The sequence below is a fragment of the Rhamphochromis sp. 'chilingali' genome (genome assembly GCF_963969265.1).
Source record: "Rhamphochromis sp. 'chilingali' genome assembly, chromosome: 16".
In the NCBI taxonomy this organism is placed as follows: domain Eukaryota; kingdom Metazoa; phylum Chordata; class Actinopteri; order Cichliformes; family Cichlidae; genus Rhamphochromis; species Rhamphochromis sp. 'chilingali'.
In genome coordinates, this window is record NC_137943.1 from 24163068 (window position 1) to 24180444 (window position 17377).

Sequence of the window (17377 nt, forward strand, 5' to 3'; positions counted from 1 at the left end):
CGGACCGGCCTTTAAGGTGTCGCAGATAAATACAACAACAAAAATAACCCAAAAAAGAAGATTTATTGATAACACCCAGGAAAAGACCCAGGAAAACGGAGTTAACGATAAAAAACGCAAAAAAAATTAAATAAATAAATAAAAAATAAAAACACACTAAAAAAAAAGATAAAAAACAATAAAAACCCTGAAGACCTGAAAGCCTCAACTCTCGCAGCCCAGCACCAAACGACTCCTGGGGGTTGGGGACCGCTGACATATGGAATAAATGTACGACTAAACAATGGTAAGACGAGATAAAGGCAACCTCAAAAATAAATAAAAAAAATCATTTCATCCCATAGTGGTTTTTGTTTTTTTTAAACTGACGTTACATAGAGAAATAATTACATTTTAAAAAGAAGAGTTGGCTCTGGCATATTTACTAGACTGACAATACAGAAAGTATACTGTGATGAACTGAATCATCTCTACCTGTTATTAGCTGTGATTTGCCCGAAAAATAATTCAAACTGAATTTTTATTTAACTCCTTTTTAATTTGAGCGTTCATAAAAGATTAATTACAGTCTGTTCTAATGCAAGTGTACTTGATTTTTTTTCTTATTACAGTAACAGGTTACAATCATTTAAATATATAACCATTTGAATACGTGTACAACCTGTTTTAAACCAAAACAAACTTCAATTAATATTAATTACTGAACACTTGAATGAATTTTACTACAATTAAATGAACGCTACACATGAACTACAGCCGCATTAAAAAAAAAAAAAAAACAATGATTACACACAGAATTATGTCATGTATATCAATGTGTCTTTCACCAGGTCAAATAAAAGCCCGTCTGAACTTGTTTTTACTGCACTAAAAACTTCTTAAAGTGTGAAGAAAAACAAAAATGAAACAAAACAATCTGAATATGTGCAAAATAAAATTAAAACTGCCCAGAATGTGAGCTGCCTCGCTGGAGGTTTGTGCTCTCGGATACTTCTTTGATTTCAGTATATTTTTGGTAACAAATGAACTGATGCAAAAGGCAAAAAGTTTAACTCGTCTGCTAATACATAACTAAAGTATAAAGTATGTCCTCACCGAAGTTATAATTGTCATTATAGGCTATTCATTAATACAAAATTTCTATTTTAACTACATTACCTTGTAATTAAACAATTAAATAGTTTCAATAATGTAAATTTTATTTGTTTCTTTAACCCCCCCCCCCAAAAATATTAACAAAAACTAAACTAAGATTTCACACTAGTTTTAAAATACATTTTAGCGAAAGTAAAAAAAAAACCCAAACAAACAAAAAAAAACTAACAAACAATATTTTTTTAAAAAACATGTCATAGTTTATTTTCCCTACACAGCCAGCCTGAGGTGGCTTTAAGTACTGAAACATTTTCTGTGTCTTGACAGTCTAATTAGAGTGTAAAACGAACACCTGAACTAATTAGACATTTTTATGTAACAAAAAAATAATTTCAACAAGCAAATGAACTATGGAAACTGAATTAAAAAAAAATATATATATAGATGAAAATTAAATTAATAAGGTCTACAGTAATATGAGTTCACTTACTTGCTCTCCTTCTCCAGCAGGTCGAAGAGTCCGATCGACTTCTTGTCGAACAGCTGAACGCAGTCGCTGTTGTCGCTGAACTCGATGTTTTTCCAGACAATGCCCTCTTCCACAAACTCCTCCTGGCATTTATCACAACATATTTACGCAATCATGTCATGTGTTACTGTGAATCAGTCTTCCAAGCTCAAGAATGCCGTTAGTAATACAGTGTTGCAATGATAGTAAAATGAAATTTACTATCCGCAAATTTCAATTTATTGCACATATTCAATTTGTTGTCTGATTGCTCAATGTTCTTTGATTTGAAAGTAAAGAAAAGAGAAAAACAGAAAAAAATGTGGCCATTGAGTGTATGTTGTAAAACATGCCAATATGTGCGTGAAAAGCTGTGAAGAAGAACGTATTTCAGAACTTGCCAGTTAAGCGCACGTGTATGGTGTGTCCAGTTATAATAATGAAAAGAACTTTTTCTTGTTGTAAATGTGTATAAATAAACCTACTTGCTCAAGCCTGAAGATGTTGTGGTTGATGTAACATTGCAGTGTCTCGTTGGCGTAGTTGATGCACAGCTGCTCAAAACTGTTTGACTGGAGGTTTTCAAAGCCAAACATATCCAGGACACCGATGGACAAACACTAAAAACAAAACAGCAATGCAGACAAATTCAAAGGCACCATACTCAAAAGTGTTAATTTATGAGCTAAATATTACACAGACCTGTTCCATTTAAAAAAAAAAAAAGCACACATATATTAATGGATTTATTTGAATCTAATCGTATAAAAAAAACCAACTAAATGAATCTAAAGTGAAGCAACCTGGCAGGAATGAATTTGGGCATGGAAAAGTAAGGAAAGGCTTTTCATCTCAATTATATCGTTATTATATTGAATCATGCGACTCACTGAGATGGACTCCTCCATGTCTCGTCTGTTCATGGTCGCATGGTTGATGTGAAGGATGATCCAGTCAAACAGAGCGCCGTATAAAGATTGGGCCATGGAGTCTCGCATTGCGACGGCCTGAAAGCACAGGAGCATAACATTACAGTCACATAATATTAGCATCACGAGTGTCAAAACTCGTTTTTCAGTGTAAAAAGGGAGTGTTCCCTTTCTACCCTGATGTGTTTACATGCCTCTTCTGTACGGCTTTAACTTGCCTGCTCGTTCCCAGAGTTTGGGAAAAAGCCTCCCCTAATTGCAGTGATAGTAACCAACAGCAAATGATTGCTCATCTTGGAATTGCTGAATCACTAATGTTGCGGTGTCTATACCTTGTTATGGAATGTGGTTGAGGCGTGTTTTCAACTGGTACTATGGACGCTGCTAATAAAGTTACACAATTACACACTGAATTCGCGTTTATTATTATAGTTACAAAACACCACAGTTTTTGTCTTGGTCGTATTGTTGTATTTATCTGCTACACATTAAAGGACGGTCCATGAAAATATTGGGGACCGCTGTTTTAGGGGTTTAATTCTATAAAAGTCTATGAGAGAAACAGGGCTCAAGCCCCTTGATCTATAATCTTAGCAACACTTTTCCTCATGAGTTTTGTTTTGTTTTGTAAATCTTGGTTCATGTAAGAATCAGAATGGAGACTAATTTTGGAATTTTTTTTTTCCATACACAGAGTCTGGTCATCTTGATGATGACGCTGAACATGCTGAGGCTTGAGGCTTCCTAAAAAGAAACTAACCAACTACTGAGTGACATCATCATCTCTCTCTTCTATATAGCTGATGATTAAAATGTGACGTTAATGTAGGAAGAAGGCAATAAAAGTTGACTTGTAAAATTAAAGATCAAGTTAACATTTAAACTACCTCATCTAGCGTGTACGGTAAAGCTATGGTGAAGCTGGCAGTTATCATTTTTCTCTTGATCAAAGTATTCACCAGTGATTCCTCTTCCACCTGGAAATAAAAAGAAATACATAAGTATTGAGGCATTTCTTCAATCTTCTGCAAATGCCACTAAAATTACAGACTGAGACATGTTTATTTACAAACCACACTGACGCAGTTTAGTTTTCATTTTCTCTGGAACTTAACTGGACCCTTTCAAGTGACCATTACAAATGTAGCAGTACGCAGTACACTGCAGTAACACTAAATCGGCTGTTTCTGATCATACCTTCAACAGGTCTGACAGTATAGACAAGACTTCAGGAGGTCCAACCTCCAAACGCGGAGGGTCGTCTGACTGAGTGAATGTGACGTTACCCAAGTGGAGGATGGCGGAGAGGATGGAAAATATGCTGCACATTGGACACAAACACAGTCAGTTAATCTTATCAAATGTATGAACCAAATGTCCACTTTGTCATATAATATCACAGAATTTCAATTTCAATATAATCTGTATCCGTAATATAATCTGTCTATTCATCCTCGTCTGCTTCCTCCCACAGTCCAAAGACCTGAATGGATTGTGGGAGGAGGCTGGAGCACCTGGAGACAACATGCAAAGTCCACACAGATGGATTCAAACCCAAGGGCCTGTCTTGGGGCAGGCACCAGGCCTCCGCCCCTTTAATTAAATAAGTAGAAGAAAATTCATTGGTTTTTTTACTTTTTAAGTGTTCATATTAAAGGTGGTCAGTGTTCCTTAAAACCTCAGATTGCTCTAAATGACACTGGCAACATCTTCAATGTAGTCATCTCAGCAAAACCCACAAAACAAACGTATGAGCTAAATACGGATTACTTAAAACTGTGAACCATGCAAAGTTAATCTAGTTGTGCCCAAGACCAAATGAGACAGCCAAAGGACACACAATTACTTTTACATTACTGTTTAAACTTTTCCCCCCCCCTCAATCTCATCCACACATCACTGATGAACTGGTGGCATATTTAACATTGTTTTGTTGCTCTAAATATATCAGTGCTGCCTTTTGGGACATCCAGTGCTTCACATTATCTTAAAAGAAAAAAGCTTAAAAGCAAGCTGCATGTGTAAGTCTGCACCTCCTTCAATATAAAAAAAAAAATCATGACCAAATCTATAAAACCCTTTATTACTACTTTTGTTTTTTAAACTTCCCACCTTTTCAAACTATGAATTGCTGTGGGTGTTTTTTTGTCAGGGAAACCAACCTGAACAGCATACAAACTATGTTGTTTTTGCTTTTCTGCACATGCCTTGTCCCGAGGCTGCCAGGTGCTTTCGGACAAGCTCTGACCTGTTACTGACACTAGTATAGTATAACTTTTATTCTAGTCTGTAGCATTTTAGCTCTTTCTATCATTATCATACATACTGTTTCTTAGTGGAGGGCAGGAACCCAACCATCTCCATAGCTTGATGGAGCCTCTTGTACTCTTGCCCAAGTTTCTCCTGATCGTCTAAAAGCAGGTCTTCCTGTGGAACATGCAGAACACAAATACATGTTAAGCAAAGACAGATGTTTATGGATGTAGTTATATAAGAATCCACACACTGCATCATGCAAGAACATGCAAACTGAGGAATGCACAAACCTGTATGTTTGGTTTAACTCAGTAACGCTGAGATCAAATGCTTTCTGTGTGGATTTTTATGTGTGCATGCACAGGTATAGAGTCTGTATTGCAGTGGGTAACGCTGTTGTTTCCATGTATACTTGTGCACTGGCACGTCTTCATGAGTGAAACTGAGCTGATCATGTTGGACTTGAAATACTGAGCAAAAGTCGCTTTTTCTGATACGTACAAGACTTCAGCAGTGATCGCGTCTTCACAGTGAACGAACTATTAGAGGAAAGAACACGAGAGCAGTGGCAGATGTATACACTGGCAGAATACAAGCTGCTGCACTATGGGCTCAAATTGTGGTAATAAATAATTTGTACTTCTAAATCAAATGCGTATTTGTGAACTGAGTTTTGTAACCTTGTAAACCAAAATATCTGAAAATTTGATGTTTGTGCATCTTTAGATGAGAATTTGTGTGCGTGTAAAAAAGATTTTTGTTTGTAAAAAATATTTACACAACTTTAAAATTTTTTCGTTAAGGTCGCACAGGTTGCACACAGAAAGCAAAAAACTACCTGTAAAACTCTGCGCTCAAGTCCCTTTGCTTGTGTGCAAGTTTAGAGTTACAAGTACAAATTTTGACCAGATTTTTCTTCCTTTCATCTTATTGGTCAATGTCATGTCATGGGTTTGGCTGTTGGAGAGGTCCTTTACTGAGCTTCAGGTCCTGGAAGAATAAATGCCCTTTTACATGCCAGCCCAGCATTTCCTTTCATCACCACGAAGGAAAACAGTCTGCGCATGTCTGAGTGTACAAGCACTCTTTTCAGGTGGTTAAACTGTAATTTTAGTTAAATCTACATCTATAAACAGGGAGACAATGGTAAAAGAGTCAGTGAAAAATAAACAAACATGCCAGACTTGTTCTTAAGTCCTGCATTTAATAATGTAATTTAGTGGAGAAGCACAGGCAGTGTTTCAGTTAAAAGTGCAGTTTTTCAGCTTTACGTGAACAGATGTTTATTTCCTGTACAGCAGCTGCATAATGAACAACCTCAGGTAAAGCATACATACACATCTACACTGACACAACATTTATGTTTATCGTTGGCCAGCAGGTTCAAGTCCCTTCACTGTCTGGTTCTTAAACGACAATTCACTACGGCTGGTGTCTCTAGCTTAACATGTCTCAAAACAGAATCGCCATTACCCAGCGTTTGTTCCTCAGTGGGTGTGTCGCCACGAGAGGAAAAACAATTAGAGACATGAACAGGTTGGTGGTGTACCAGGGGCTCTTTTTAGGGTTATGGTTCCTCTTCATCCTCACATAGAAGGCATGTTTTCAGCCCCTACAGATAGCTATTGCTGTTGTTGCTATAGAAATGAAACTGAATTGGATTACTTTTACTCCAGTTTGTAGCATTGCAGTTACTGTTGCATTGTGTGGTGAGATAGTATGAGTCAATGTTGCCACAAAATCCAGTCACCTTCCTTTCAAGTTATGGGCTGCTGGCTATGACACACGACAGATGAATGTCACATGACTATAATAAGGAAAACATATAAAAACAAATGTTTACCATCATTAAAATATAAAAGCTGCTAAAAAATTAAAAAATATAAATGGGAATATCAATTTTCCCTGGTTGATGCAATAAACAGGAGACACTCTTATCAGGTGGTTAACCTGTAATTTCAGTTAAATCTACATCTATAAACAGGGAGACGAGGGTAAAAGAGTCAGTGAGGAAAAGTAACGAACATGTCAGACACGTTCTTAGGTCCTCCATATAGTAATATTATTTGGAGGAAAAGCATGTGTGGTGTTAAGTGCAATTAAAGTGTAGTTTTTTTTTTTTAGCTTCATGTGAATATCTGTTTATTAATTATACTGCAGCTGCTTTCACAGGCTTCTCTTTACTTCCAAGAAGTTTCAAGACCCTGTAGGTCTGTTTCCATAAAACATATCTCGCTGGTTTTCACGCATTTGATAACGTTATATATGGCATGTATTTAAGCTGGTCTTCCACTTTCTCTCTCACTGCTGCTGTAAAGCCTGTGGATCAAAGGTACCTGTTTGAGGTAGAGATAATCCTGTGGCTTTAGAAGATGTAGCTCCTCCTGCTCGTCTTTGGACGCGCCCATCAGCAGATAGTAGAACACATGGAAGTTTCTGCAGGAGAAGCAATTTTCACTTCAACTTTCCCAATGACTCAGCGCTTTTATTGGGCTATGGTAGACATAAGGTTTCTTGTACAAACTGGGGAGTGGTGTGAACATGATTATTGCCAGAAGAGATTTTCTAAAAATTGCACATGTTTGAATCTTGTATTCTATTTGAGTCTTATTTATACCTCTCACTCTTATCTCTGGTCACCACGCGGCATTTTTCCAGTAGGTACTTTTCAATAACGGCCCTGAACGAGAGACAAAGGAAGAGAACGTCAACAAAACCCATGAAGCTGCAATTGTTCTTTTGTGACACTGGAAGAAAAACTACTATGAAACAAACGGTTAACTTTGAAGAGACACGACTCAATCAGAGGTGGTCCATGAGAAAAACAATAAAGGGCGCTTTACCCTCTGATGACACCACTTTCCAGGTAGTTGAGCTGGATGAACTTCCCAAAGCGACTGGAGTTGTTATTCTTTGTGGTCTTGGCGTTGCCAAAGGCCTGTTTAAAACATAAAGAACATCAGTTTTCAGTAAAATAAACAGACTAATTCATCGGCATGTTTTCCACAAACACTGGCACCCAAACACAGTAAATGTAGGTTTGTGGATGGCAGATTACTGTTACCATTAGTCGGTTTTATGTAATGACATGGATAGAGTTGGTGTAAATGAGTTGTGCTTCAGTGCACATCTTATAAATCAGGAGTGAACACAAAAAGGAAAGCAAAAAAGCACCTTCACTTTATAAACTGTTTTTGTGTTTTCTGCAGATATTTAACCTGTTTTGCTCAGAGAGGTCGCTAACAGCTGTTCATCTCTATTACAAGCAGGAGCACTGAGAACAGAAGCTCATTGAAATTGTGTTTTGCTCATGAGTTCATAAAAACTAAAACAAAAAAGAGAAAGAAAAGAGATTTGCTGTCATTTAAGGCCCAGTTCCTTCTTTGTTGGCTGGTATTTTCTGCCTGCTGTTGCTCAACCTCACAAATGTTTATTCAAAAACTAAAACCTATCAGCTAAGCGCTGATTAATGCATCCTTTTAAAATTCTCAACATCAGCTGGTTCTTATACCACCGTCTTTTTGTCTTTTATATTTGTTATCAATTAAACTAAGATTTATTTCCCTTCCTTGAAGGAATTTTATGACCACTGTCACGGTTATCAGGTCTCTTCTTAGTCCTGCTATTAAAAGTCTCAGATAAAGGCCCATAATTGTTTGTCACTTAATAGATGCTGCTGACTCATCCATGCCAACCATCTAAAGCTTGCATGCATGTGCGACAGAGTGAGACGCACATGGATTCTGTCTACCAAACGGTCCAATTTGTCCCCCCAGATTATTTGAAAACTTTCTAAAAAGGAAAGCAAAGTTTTGGGGGCTGCTCATTTAAGCCAAATCAGAGCACTTAGGTCAGTTTGACTGTTTTAAAGACAAAGTCACCACCCTGCCACTGAAGTAAGGATGATAAATTGTCTGTGTCACTGTATTTTTAGCATGATGACTGTGACATTAAAAAGTCATGACTCAATTGCTCTTTCTTAGGAACCTCAGGCTGTTCAGGTTTTGTTGTAATGGGCGATGTTTACGGGAATTAATTACGCTTCTTCACACTCAAAGAAAGGTACGGTAATTGTCTGCATTTTTTTGGGTAGTGATTAAATAGTTTTTCCTAATCAGGCCCAGGTGCTAAACTAACACCCCTTCTTTATCTGCTCGGCTGACGGTCATGTCCTAACAGGTCAGAGCAGCGGTGCAGACAGTGAGCTAGATACGCACACGGCTCTGATCACATGCCAGGAGGAACAACTTTAAAAATCACTGAAAAGTTCTCAAAATTACACCCATGTAAATTTCGACAGACTATCAAATTTCAGATGAATCAATTTCACATAAAGAATAAAGGCAACTAAATAATGTTGGTGGATGCAGCTGGGAAAAAAATAAAAGGTATGTGGAGAGACAAAAAGATAGCTGGTATGCAGTATAAAGTATAAATAAAAAGACTTTATACTGGGATCAAGACTCAGTGTAACGAGCAGCTCCCTCAAACACGGGTAACAATTTTAACTTAACCATCACAACACTGACAAACGCAGATGGTGTAAAGAAAACCAGAACAAAAATCACAGTCATCACAGTAAACCACCAATCTGTGAACATAACAAAGACCAGGTATTCTTCCTCTCCCATCCTCAATCACATGCTGGAAATGTGCACTCACTCGTCAAAACTCAGAGAACCCATGATATGCAGAAAAAAGATGGAGGTCCTTTATAGACCCAAAGATAATGGAGGTACTAATTCAGGTAGATATGTAGATGCTTGTGAGGTTGGTCTCTATGAATTAGCCTTGAGAAAAAGCAATTACCATAGTGGGAAATACCAGAAGTGAAAGAAGTTATAATGGGGAACTTTTTTTTTCACATTGAGGACATGCAAATGTAAAAAATAAGCTGTTTTCTATTCTTCATGAAAGAAGAAGAAGAAAATTTCAGTGATAAATTTTAATATATTTTATAGTTTATTATTTTTCAAGCAGTGCTAAGATTATGAAACAGGTTTTAAATGCCGTGTCGTGTTATCTGTTCTGGTCCTTTTCAAAGAAAGTTCATGGTAAATTGGGCCGGCTCACTGTTGGACCGACTATCAGCCCATTCACAATTTAAAGCAGTATTACCAAAACCAGCAAGAACTGTAACTAAAGTTATCTGAATACAGAAGACAGTTGATGGAGACAGGATGTATATGTGCTGTGTGAATATGAGTGCAAAGTATAAATACGTAAATGGGACATGCAGTGATATAATGAAATAGAAATTATACTGGAGAATACGTTATGTCTGTAGAGTGATTATGCATTGACTCTAATGCAGGTGTTTTTTAAAAAAAATAATTTCTTATTGTTGTGTCTATGAAACTCAATGCTGCTTGTGTAAGAGGAACCTGCTTCTTTCATGTTTATGTGCCGTGGCTGTTGGATGGTGTGTGTACAGATCCCAGGTAGATCAGCTTAGACTGAAGCTGATGGAGATCCTGATTAAAAACAAAAAAATTGGAAATGAAATAATTGATGACAATAAAAATAAAGTTGCTAATACACAAAAAAATGTGGCATTAATGTCAAAAAATTCCTCCGATTTTGGAGTAGTTATTTTGTTCTTTCATTAAATTTTGTGGTTCTCCAGCTTGTGTGCAGACAGTCTGCGACACCTTTCACCGCTGATTTGAATATGAATATTATATCAACAGCAGCAATGTTCTGTCTTGTTTTATTTGACTAATGCATTTGCATAATACAGTACTGTTTGACTTATTTGTTCTGTTAGCAAACTAATATACGTAATCACACTAACTAAAGCAAAAAGAAAGAAAAAAAAGAAAAGTGTGGTAGAGGATGGTTATATGTAAAAGAATAAAAAAAAAAAATCACCTAGCATGTTGCTTTAAGCTTGTATGATTTGGCTTTTGACAGTACAGGTGAGAGGTTACTGTCATGACAATAAAAAAAATGGTTTGGTGCTTTTATTGCTATAGGTACATAAATGCTATCATGCTGATAATATAATCATAATGCTAGGTGATTGCTAGGCAACACAATGACATGATAATGTCTGATATAGTTAATAACCATCAGGGGCCTGAGATACATTTTTGTCACGTTTGATTGTCCTAGACCAAGACTTGGGCAAAGAAACAAACACTGAGACAGACAGACACGTTCATCATGTAAAATACATCAAGCACATCATCTAAACGCTCTCGAAATCCTGCTCATTTAACTTCTCCTTTTTTGGGGGCCAATTCCCACACTAGGAATGGTTGGCTTAGCTCATGTTTACCAGTGAACACCTAAATGTCGCAGTTGCTGACTTGCAAATCAAAATAAGTAATGGAACTGGTGCCAAATGGACTGTGGAATGCTGAAGGCGGAAAAGGGGAAAATGGGACAGAGAACAGCTTCAAATAATCTGTAATCTCCTTCGATATGTCGACTTGTGAAAATCCATGATCCACGGATTAAACTAACCAGGGGCATGGATTGAAAGAGTGCCTTTATTAGAGAGCAGAGGGATACAGAGAGAGAGAAAAGTGATTTATACTTTGTTCTTTATGTTTAGCAGCAGGCCTGCCCAAGCACGTTCTGACACGTTCCTGTTTCTTTTCTCTACTCTGTTTCATTCCCTTCAAGACAACACCCTGCAAATCCTCCCAGTGGAGCTCAGCAATCTCATTCCTGATCACCAATACCTACCCAATCAATCATTCACCATTTCTGGATAATGCAAGGTGTCGTCATCTGCGGACTAAAGACTGCAAATAGTCTGAAGTCAGTAGCCGTTTCCTAGCATCAGAAAGATCAAAGCTAGGTGTACTTTCCACTACGTGCCAACAACAGTTGAGATAACACTGAAAGTTACAGGGAAAAAACAGAAGGCCCAATATTTTCAGATTTTAGATAAAAAGGAACAAGTCTTGAGGCGTGACTCATGCATACAAGGAAATCCCAGTGGCTTAACTACACGACAATAACCCCCCCCCCGAAAGAGATTAACGTCAACTGATCCTGATTGCTACAAGAGTGCCTATTTCATGCTGCAAGGCCAGACTTTCTGTGGTAAACACTGTGGCATGACAACTCAGACATCAGTAAAAATTGTTCAACATTTTGCTGGTTAAAAAAAATAAAGAAATAAAATACAACAGATAAACCACAGTAAACACAAATAAAGATATACTAAATAAACCACGCAGCTAAATCGGCGATTCCCCATAAGCTTTTTGGGAACAGAGCACAACACACTATAAAAGGAGGTAAAGCTCAGCTAACAGGAAAAATATTTATGCTGCAACCTGTTGGAAGGAGAAACTCGCTCAACTTGTTTAGAGCGAAGAAGAATCCATATTTAGCAACTGTCCAGTGAAAAGCTGGTCCTTTGGGATTGTGTTTGCATGTGGGTGTGTGAATGTATGTGTGCGTGCATAATCGGAAACAAAGTGGGATGATATCCTTTGTATGAGGTTAGTTGCTGTACCAACAGAGAGATAAAGCCTGTACATAAACTCAAACAGAGCATTCTTACACATTTTGGTAGCTGGGAGAGATTTAAGCAAATCTCTGTCACCAAGTCAGCGAACTCCTCTCAGTCCTTGAGCAAATACAACACACACTTCGATAAGTTTAAAAGAGGAAAAGCATCTGGCCTAGTTTCATGTCTGCTCTCTGTCATGCACTGTGCAATTGTGCAACAGGCAAATGAAACAGAAAGCAAGTGGGAAATGTGTCGTTACTCATTTACACGGACACTGTAGCATGACGATGGTGTGATAGAAACAACACAGACTACAGTGAAACTACAGCGGTGGGTAAAAAAAAAACAAAAAAAGAAGTGGGAATTCCCAGCCGGCAGACTTTGCTTTACTTTCTGGTGCCTTCAGATTTTGGGAAATTGTTTGAGCTTCATGTAAATCCTGATGTGAGATGTCATGATGTCCTGATGTGAGACATGTTTGCAAAACAAATAGATCACAAACAAAAAAAGCAAAGCTCATTTGTTTTCCTATTCTAATGTGATGGTATTAATAGCTCTTCAGAGCTTTTCACTAGTAAATGATTACAGGAGCTTCCTTTAGAGCTGAATTTTTTTGTGGTTTTTCTTGATTGAGCTGAGGTTTCTGCTGCAGGAAGTTACTAGTCAGTGGTTTCACTATTTGGAACATTCTGCATTTCATTTGCATGTCTAAAAAAGGATAAGAAAACAAAAATCACCCTCATCTATCAGAAAACTCATATCAGCACAAGTCAGACCTCAGCTTGAAGCAATCTTTCTGCTTTAGTCACGTCACTCACAGCAGCAGAATCAAATGATCAACATTAGTCTGCTAGTGAGATGACATAATCACTCTGTAAAAACCAAAATTGTCAAACTTGCAGGCCTGCAAATGCTTGATTATGCTGCAAGCTGAGGTGAAACTTGAACAAATAGCACAAAAACTGACAAGTCGACATCTATTGGTGCCTGCGATAGTCTGCTAGCTACCAAACCAATCACAGAAGTTTTCAGTGAAGCACCCCTTTGTCCTTCAATTTCACTTTGCAACTGCCAGGAACCACTTCCCAACTGGTTACAAAATCAATCAAAATCATTGACGACCAATTATTTTAGTAGTCGACGCGTCGTTTGAAGCTTTGTAAGATCCGAAAGCAGTAGGATAAACGTCAAACAGACAACTGATTTAACAGAAGTGTGAGATGATCGAGAATTTACTCCAACGTCCTGTTACATTTTGGATAGCAAGGAGTAGCTGGCTGACTTTATTAAACTCAACCGAGACAATCTGCTAATTTCATTAAAAGTTTAATAAACGATCATCTTGTCTTTATTTTTAGTTAGCACATACCTTAAACTGTAAGCTAATGATAGTTATATAAGAGAAGATGCATGCTGGTGCAATAAGATGTATGTTTTACGCATTATCTGATTAGTTGACTAATCGCAAAAATGATGGGTGACTAGTCGACTATCAAAATAATCGTGTGTGGCAGCCCTACTCCACAGTGTAGCAGCTAACACATTCGGATAATATACAAGAAATCTTGGTTTGAGACCGGGAGAAAACACAAATCCCTGTATCGTGGACATGTTAGAAAGGGCACCCAGTGTGAAAATCTGTGCCAAATAACACTTGGTGAATGCGGGCATTTAGTTACACGTGAAACGGACTCCACACAGAGGAATCAGGAACCCCAGGTAAACCACGCTGAGCCACTCTCTTTGGTGACAGTGCTAACCACTACACCACCATCAATGGCAAAAATGCCATTGATCTGAAGGTTTTATGACTTTACAGTTTACAAACCACAGTGCAATGTAGTCTAATGAAAGTAGTGTCAAGCTGTATAGATTTAACCGTTTCCCCACATTTGTTAAGACATTCCATGCTGTTAATCCGTCTGATGTCTGGTGTATAGCTGCAGCTTTCTAAGGGCTTGGCCATGGCCCAGGTGGAGGTTTTGAATGTACTTTTTTTTGCACTTCTTTTATCTTTTTTATTTAGTGTATGTTACAGTGGTTTTACTGGTTTGCCCCACTGTACCGTCAGCTCAAGCAATGTGTGACCCATAAACTAAAACAAGTTTGACACACCTGTTCGAAAAATTAACCAAAACTAATATGTTTCAACAAAACTTAAAATGTTATTTGGGGTTTGCAGTATGTGCTGGTGAAGAAAAAAAAGAGGGAGAGAAAGAGAGAAAATTGGGGTTACAGGTAGAAATACTGAAAATATGTTTTCAGTAAAAGAAAGAAAAAAAAAAACCCCAGAGAGGTAGATGGGTGTGCTGCTATCTGCAAGATCTAAAATCTAAAGTGATAATTTCTCATACCAGGAAATCACCTCTCTTTTAAAGAAAAGGTTGAGTGTTTTGTCAAATGTCACAAAGCAAGAACTGATTTTTTTCAATCGTGGGTTTAGCTCATTCAGTTTGCAGTGATATTTAACAGGTAATAGAGACGCTGTGAAAAATGTTTGTGGCAGTTGGAATCAGTCGACTTGGTGAACTGTTTTGGTGACTCAGGAGGCAACAATGTGAATTCTTCAGTGTTTCTACACCTAAATGATAACAATTGAAGGTGATTTTTATCAGATGTTGTGCTATGTGAGAAGCTCTGGTATCTTGTTGCCTCTGCCTCTTTTGAGGGGGGGCAAACTCTGGACTGCTCCAACTTTTATTTTGAATTTTTTTTTTTTTTTTTTTTTTTTACATCAGTGGTTTGAGCAGCATCACATAACAGTGACCTACCTCCAACACCGGCCCGGACCCGAGGATGGTCCTTTCCAGCCCGCTGGAGTACATGTTCTGGCTGAGTGAAGTCAAGCAATGAATGAGATAACTGCTGCTTTCAGTCTTCCCTGAGCCACTCTCACCAGTTATCACAATACACTGGTTAGCCTGCCTGTTCAGCATAGCGCGGAAGGTCACGTCGGCGATGGCAAAAATGTGAGGACTCAGTTTTCCCAGTGGCTGGTTCTCGTACATTTTGACGTACATGGGGTTGTAGTAAACAGGCAGGAACTTATTGGGATTGATGGCGATGAGGATCTTGTTGGCGTAGGTGTAGATTTTGTGCTTGTAGAAGCGTTGGCGTAAAACCTCCAGAACATTCTCCTCGGTCAGTGTGGAGAGGCTGCAGAGGTCATCACACTCCCCTGTGCAGATCTCTGTTCTGCACCCTCCATTGTTGACCTGCTGCTGCTGCAGGATGAAGTAGTACCCTTTGCTCTGAGGGTGCCACTTCTGCACCTCTCTGGGCCACAGCAGGACTCGCTCCAAAGGGGAGTCCCCTGCCTCCAGCGGCCTCTCCTTTCCCCCGCTCTTCCTCACCTCCAGCAGGTCGTATGCCTGGTTGGGGTCCAGGTCCAGAGTAACCACAGCATTGTGGATGACCAACGCCACGGTGTCCCCAACACTGATCTGCAGGGGACAGTAGGCAGCTGTGTCATACGACACCCTGGGGTAAATCTGCACAACACGGGCCTCTTCATCATACTCTAGGGCCCCAGATCCATCTGTAGTGCTCATCCTGACAGTCAGAGACAGTCCTCAGCATAACTCACTGCTCCAAAACCTCAGCAGGGGTCCGCTGTGTAAGAACACACACACACACACACACACACACACACACACACACACACACACACACACACACACACACACACTTAAAATCAGGAAAAGAAGGACAAACAGCAGTGTTTAAGTTCCCACTATTCCCATCTAAATTCCCAAGTAAACAGCCGCACAGGTAAACAGCACTAAAGAATTAAAATGCCAAAACGAGCCTCACCTTTTGAGCAAAACCTCTCATTTCATCTTTTAAAAGCAGAAAAGGCGCTGAGAGCCGCGGGAAGACGAAGATCTCTGCACCTCCGTTTGGCGCTAACCGACTCCTAACACACTACTTTTAAGGAGGAATAAATAAACAAACAAAAAAACTACCTTCACCTGAGTGTTAAAGTAAAAGCGAGCCAAGAAACTGTTAAGAGAGACTTTCAAATGAAGACAGAATAATTTCCCAGCAGGTCGGCGTCGTCCTTCCTCCTAGAAATCACAACTTCGTTCAGAAACTCAGGATTTACGTCTCCGCGTCCGAAAGTTAGGTTAACGTTACTTCCTACATTTCTACACACACACACACACACACACACACACACACACACACACACACACACACACGAACAGCAACACGCCCGTCGATGTTTTCGTACGTCACTGACCTGTAAAATATTTATCTTTGAATAACAGCAAAGAAACAAAAGCATCACCAAATAAAGAAAGAAAGAAAACCACAGAAGAAGTTACGTTAACAGACTGAATGAGAACTTTAATTGCCCCAATTTGTGTGCACAGGTGAGCGTGGGGTTTCAGCTCCACCTAGTGGAGAATTGGAGTATTACAACCAACTAACACCACTTTTTAAATGTATTTTTAAAACCAGTAACCAATCATATCTACTGTATTTACACTCCTTATTGTCTTTTACAGAATGTTTCTGTTTTCACTTGGATTAGGAAATCACTAACACATTTCATTAATGCCGTCTGTACGTGTCTAGTCCTAAAATAATTTTAATATTCTTTTCACATTAAATAAAAAAACCCAAAAAACTTTTTACATTATGCCATCAACATACCTATCACTGCTCCTTATTTACCTGCTCAGGCCCTTAAAAATCAAATTTCTTTTAAAAAAACTTTCTGAAGCACATTTTTAATGTTTGAAAACACCAATAATAGGATTAGAATTAGATGAAAAGGACATAATTAAAGCTGCTGCTGCTAATGTTTGTGGGAGTCTGATCTAGCTAAAGAGAACTACTGATTGTGTAAATGGCTGCTGATGTCTGACATTAAGTTTGAGTCTCTATTTAAACTAGCTGACTAGGCTAGTTTAAATAGAGAGTATCTTTGTGGTACTCAGTCACTGATTAAATGAAGGATGTCTTAGGTGTCCCTTGAGAACTAATGCCGTAGTTTGGTAGTAAACCAAAGATTTTTTTTTAGCCTTTTGAATCAGGCTATTTTACGCATAAGTTAGACATAAAAACATATGCAGAAGTGGAAGAACGCACACCATGTCCTAACAATAAAAG

At 38.4% G+C, this 17377-nt stretch overlaps 1 protein-coding gene across 3 annotated transcripts in view; it reads right to left on the bottom strand.

Annotated features, from left to right (window-relative positions):
- The window catches only part of LOC308412845 (myosin IXb), a 31201-nt gene extending 14832 nt beyond the window's left edge, over positions 1–16369 (bottom strand). For all 3 annotated transcript variants that reach the window (XM_080907461.1, XM_080907462.1, XM_080907463.1), the window contains exons 1-11: positions 16073–16369; positions 15031–15871; positions 7632–7726; positions 7406–7468; positions 7125–7224; positions 4859–4959; positions 3730–3853; positions 3420–3509; positions 2494–2610; positions 2089–2223; positions 1586–1707 (exon numbers count right to left, since the gene is read on the bottom strand). In XM_080907461.1, the coding sequence (XP_080763587.1) occupies positions 1586–1707; positions 2089–2223; positions 2494–2610; positions 3420–3509; positions 3730–3853; positions 4859–4959; positions 7125–7224; positions 7406–7468; positions 7632–7726; positions 15031–15810 (1727 nt within the window). In that variant the 5' untranslated portion in view covers positions 15811–15871; positions 16073–16369. The remainder of the gene's footprint in view (positions 1–1585; positions 1708–2088; positions 2224–2493; positions 2611–3419; positions 3510–3729; positions 3854–4858; positions 4960–7124; positions 7225–7405; positions 7469–7631; positions 7727–15030; positions 15872–16072) is intronic.
- Positions 16370–17377: the final 1008 nt, after the last annotated feature.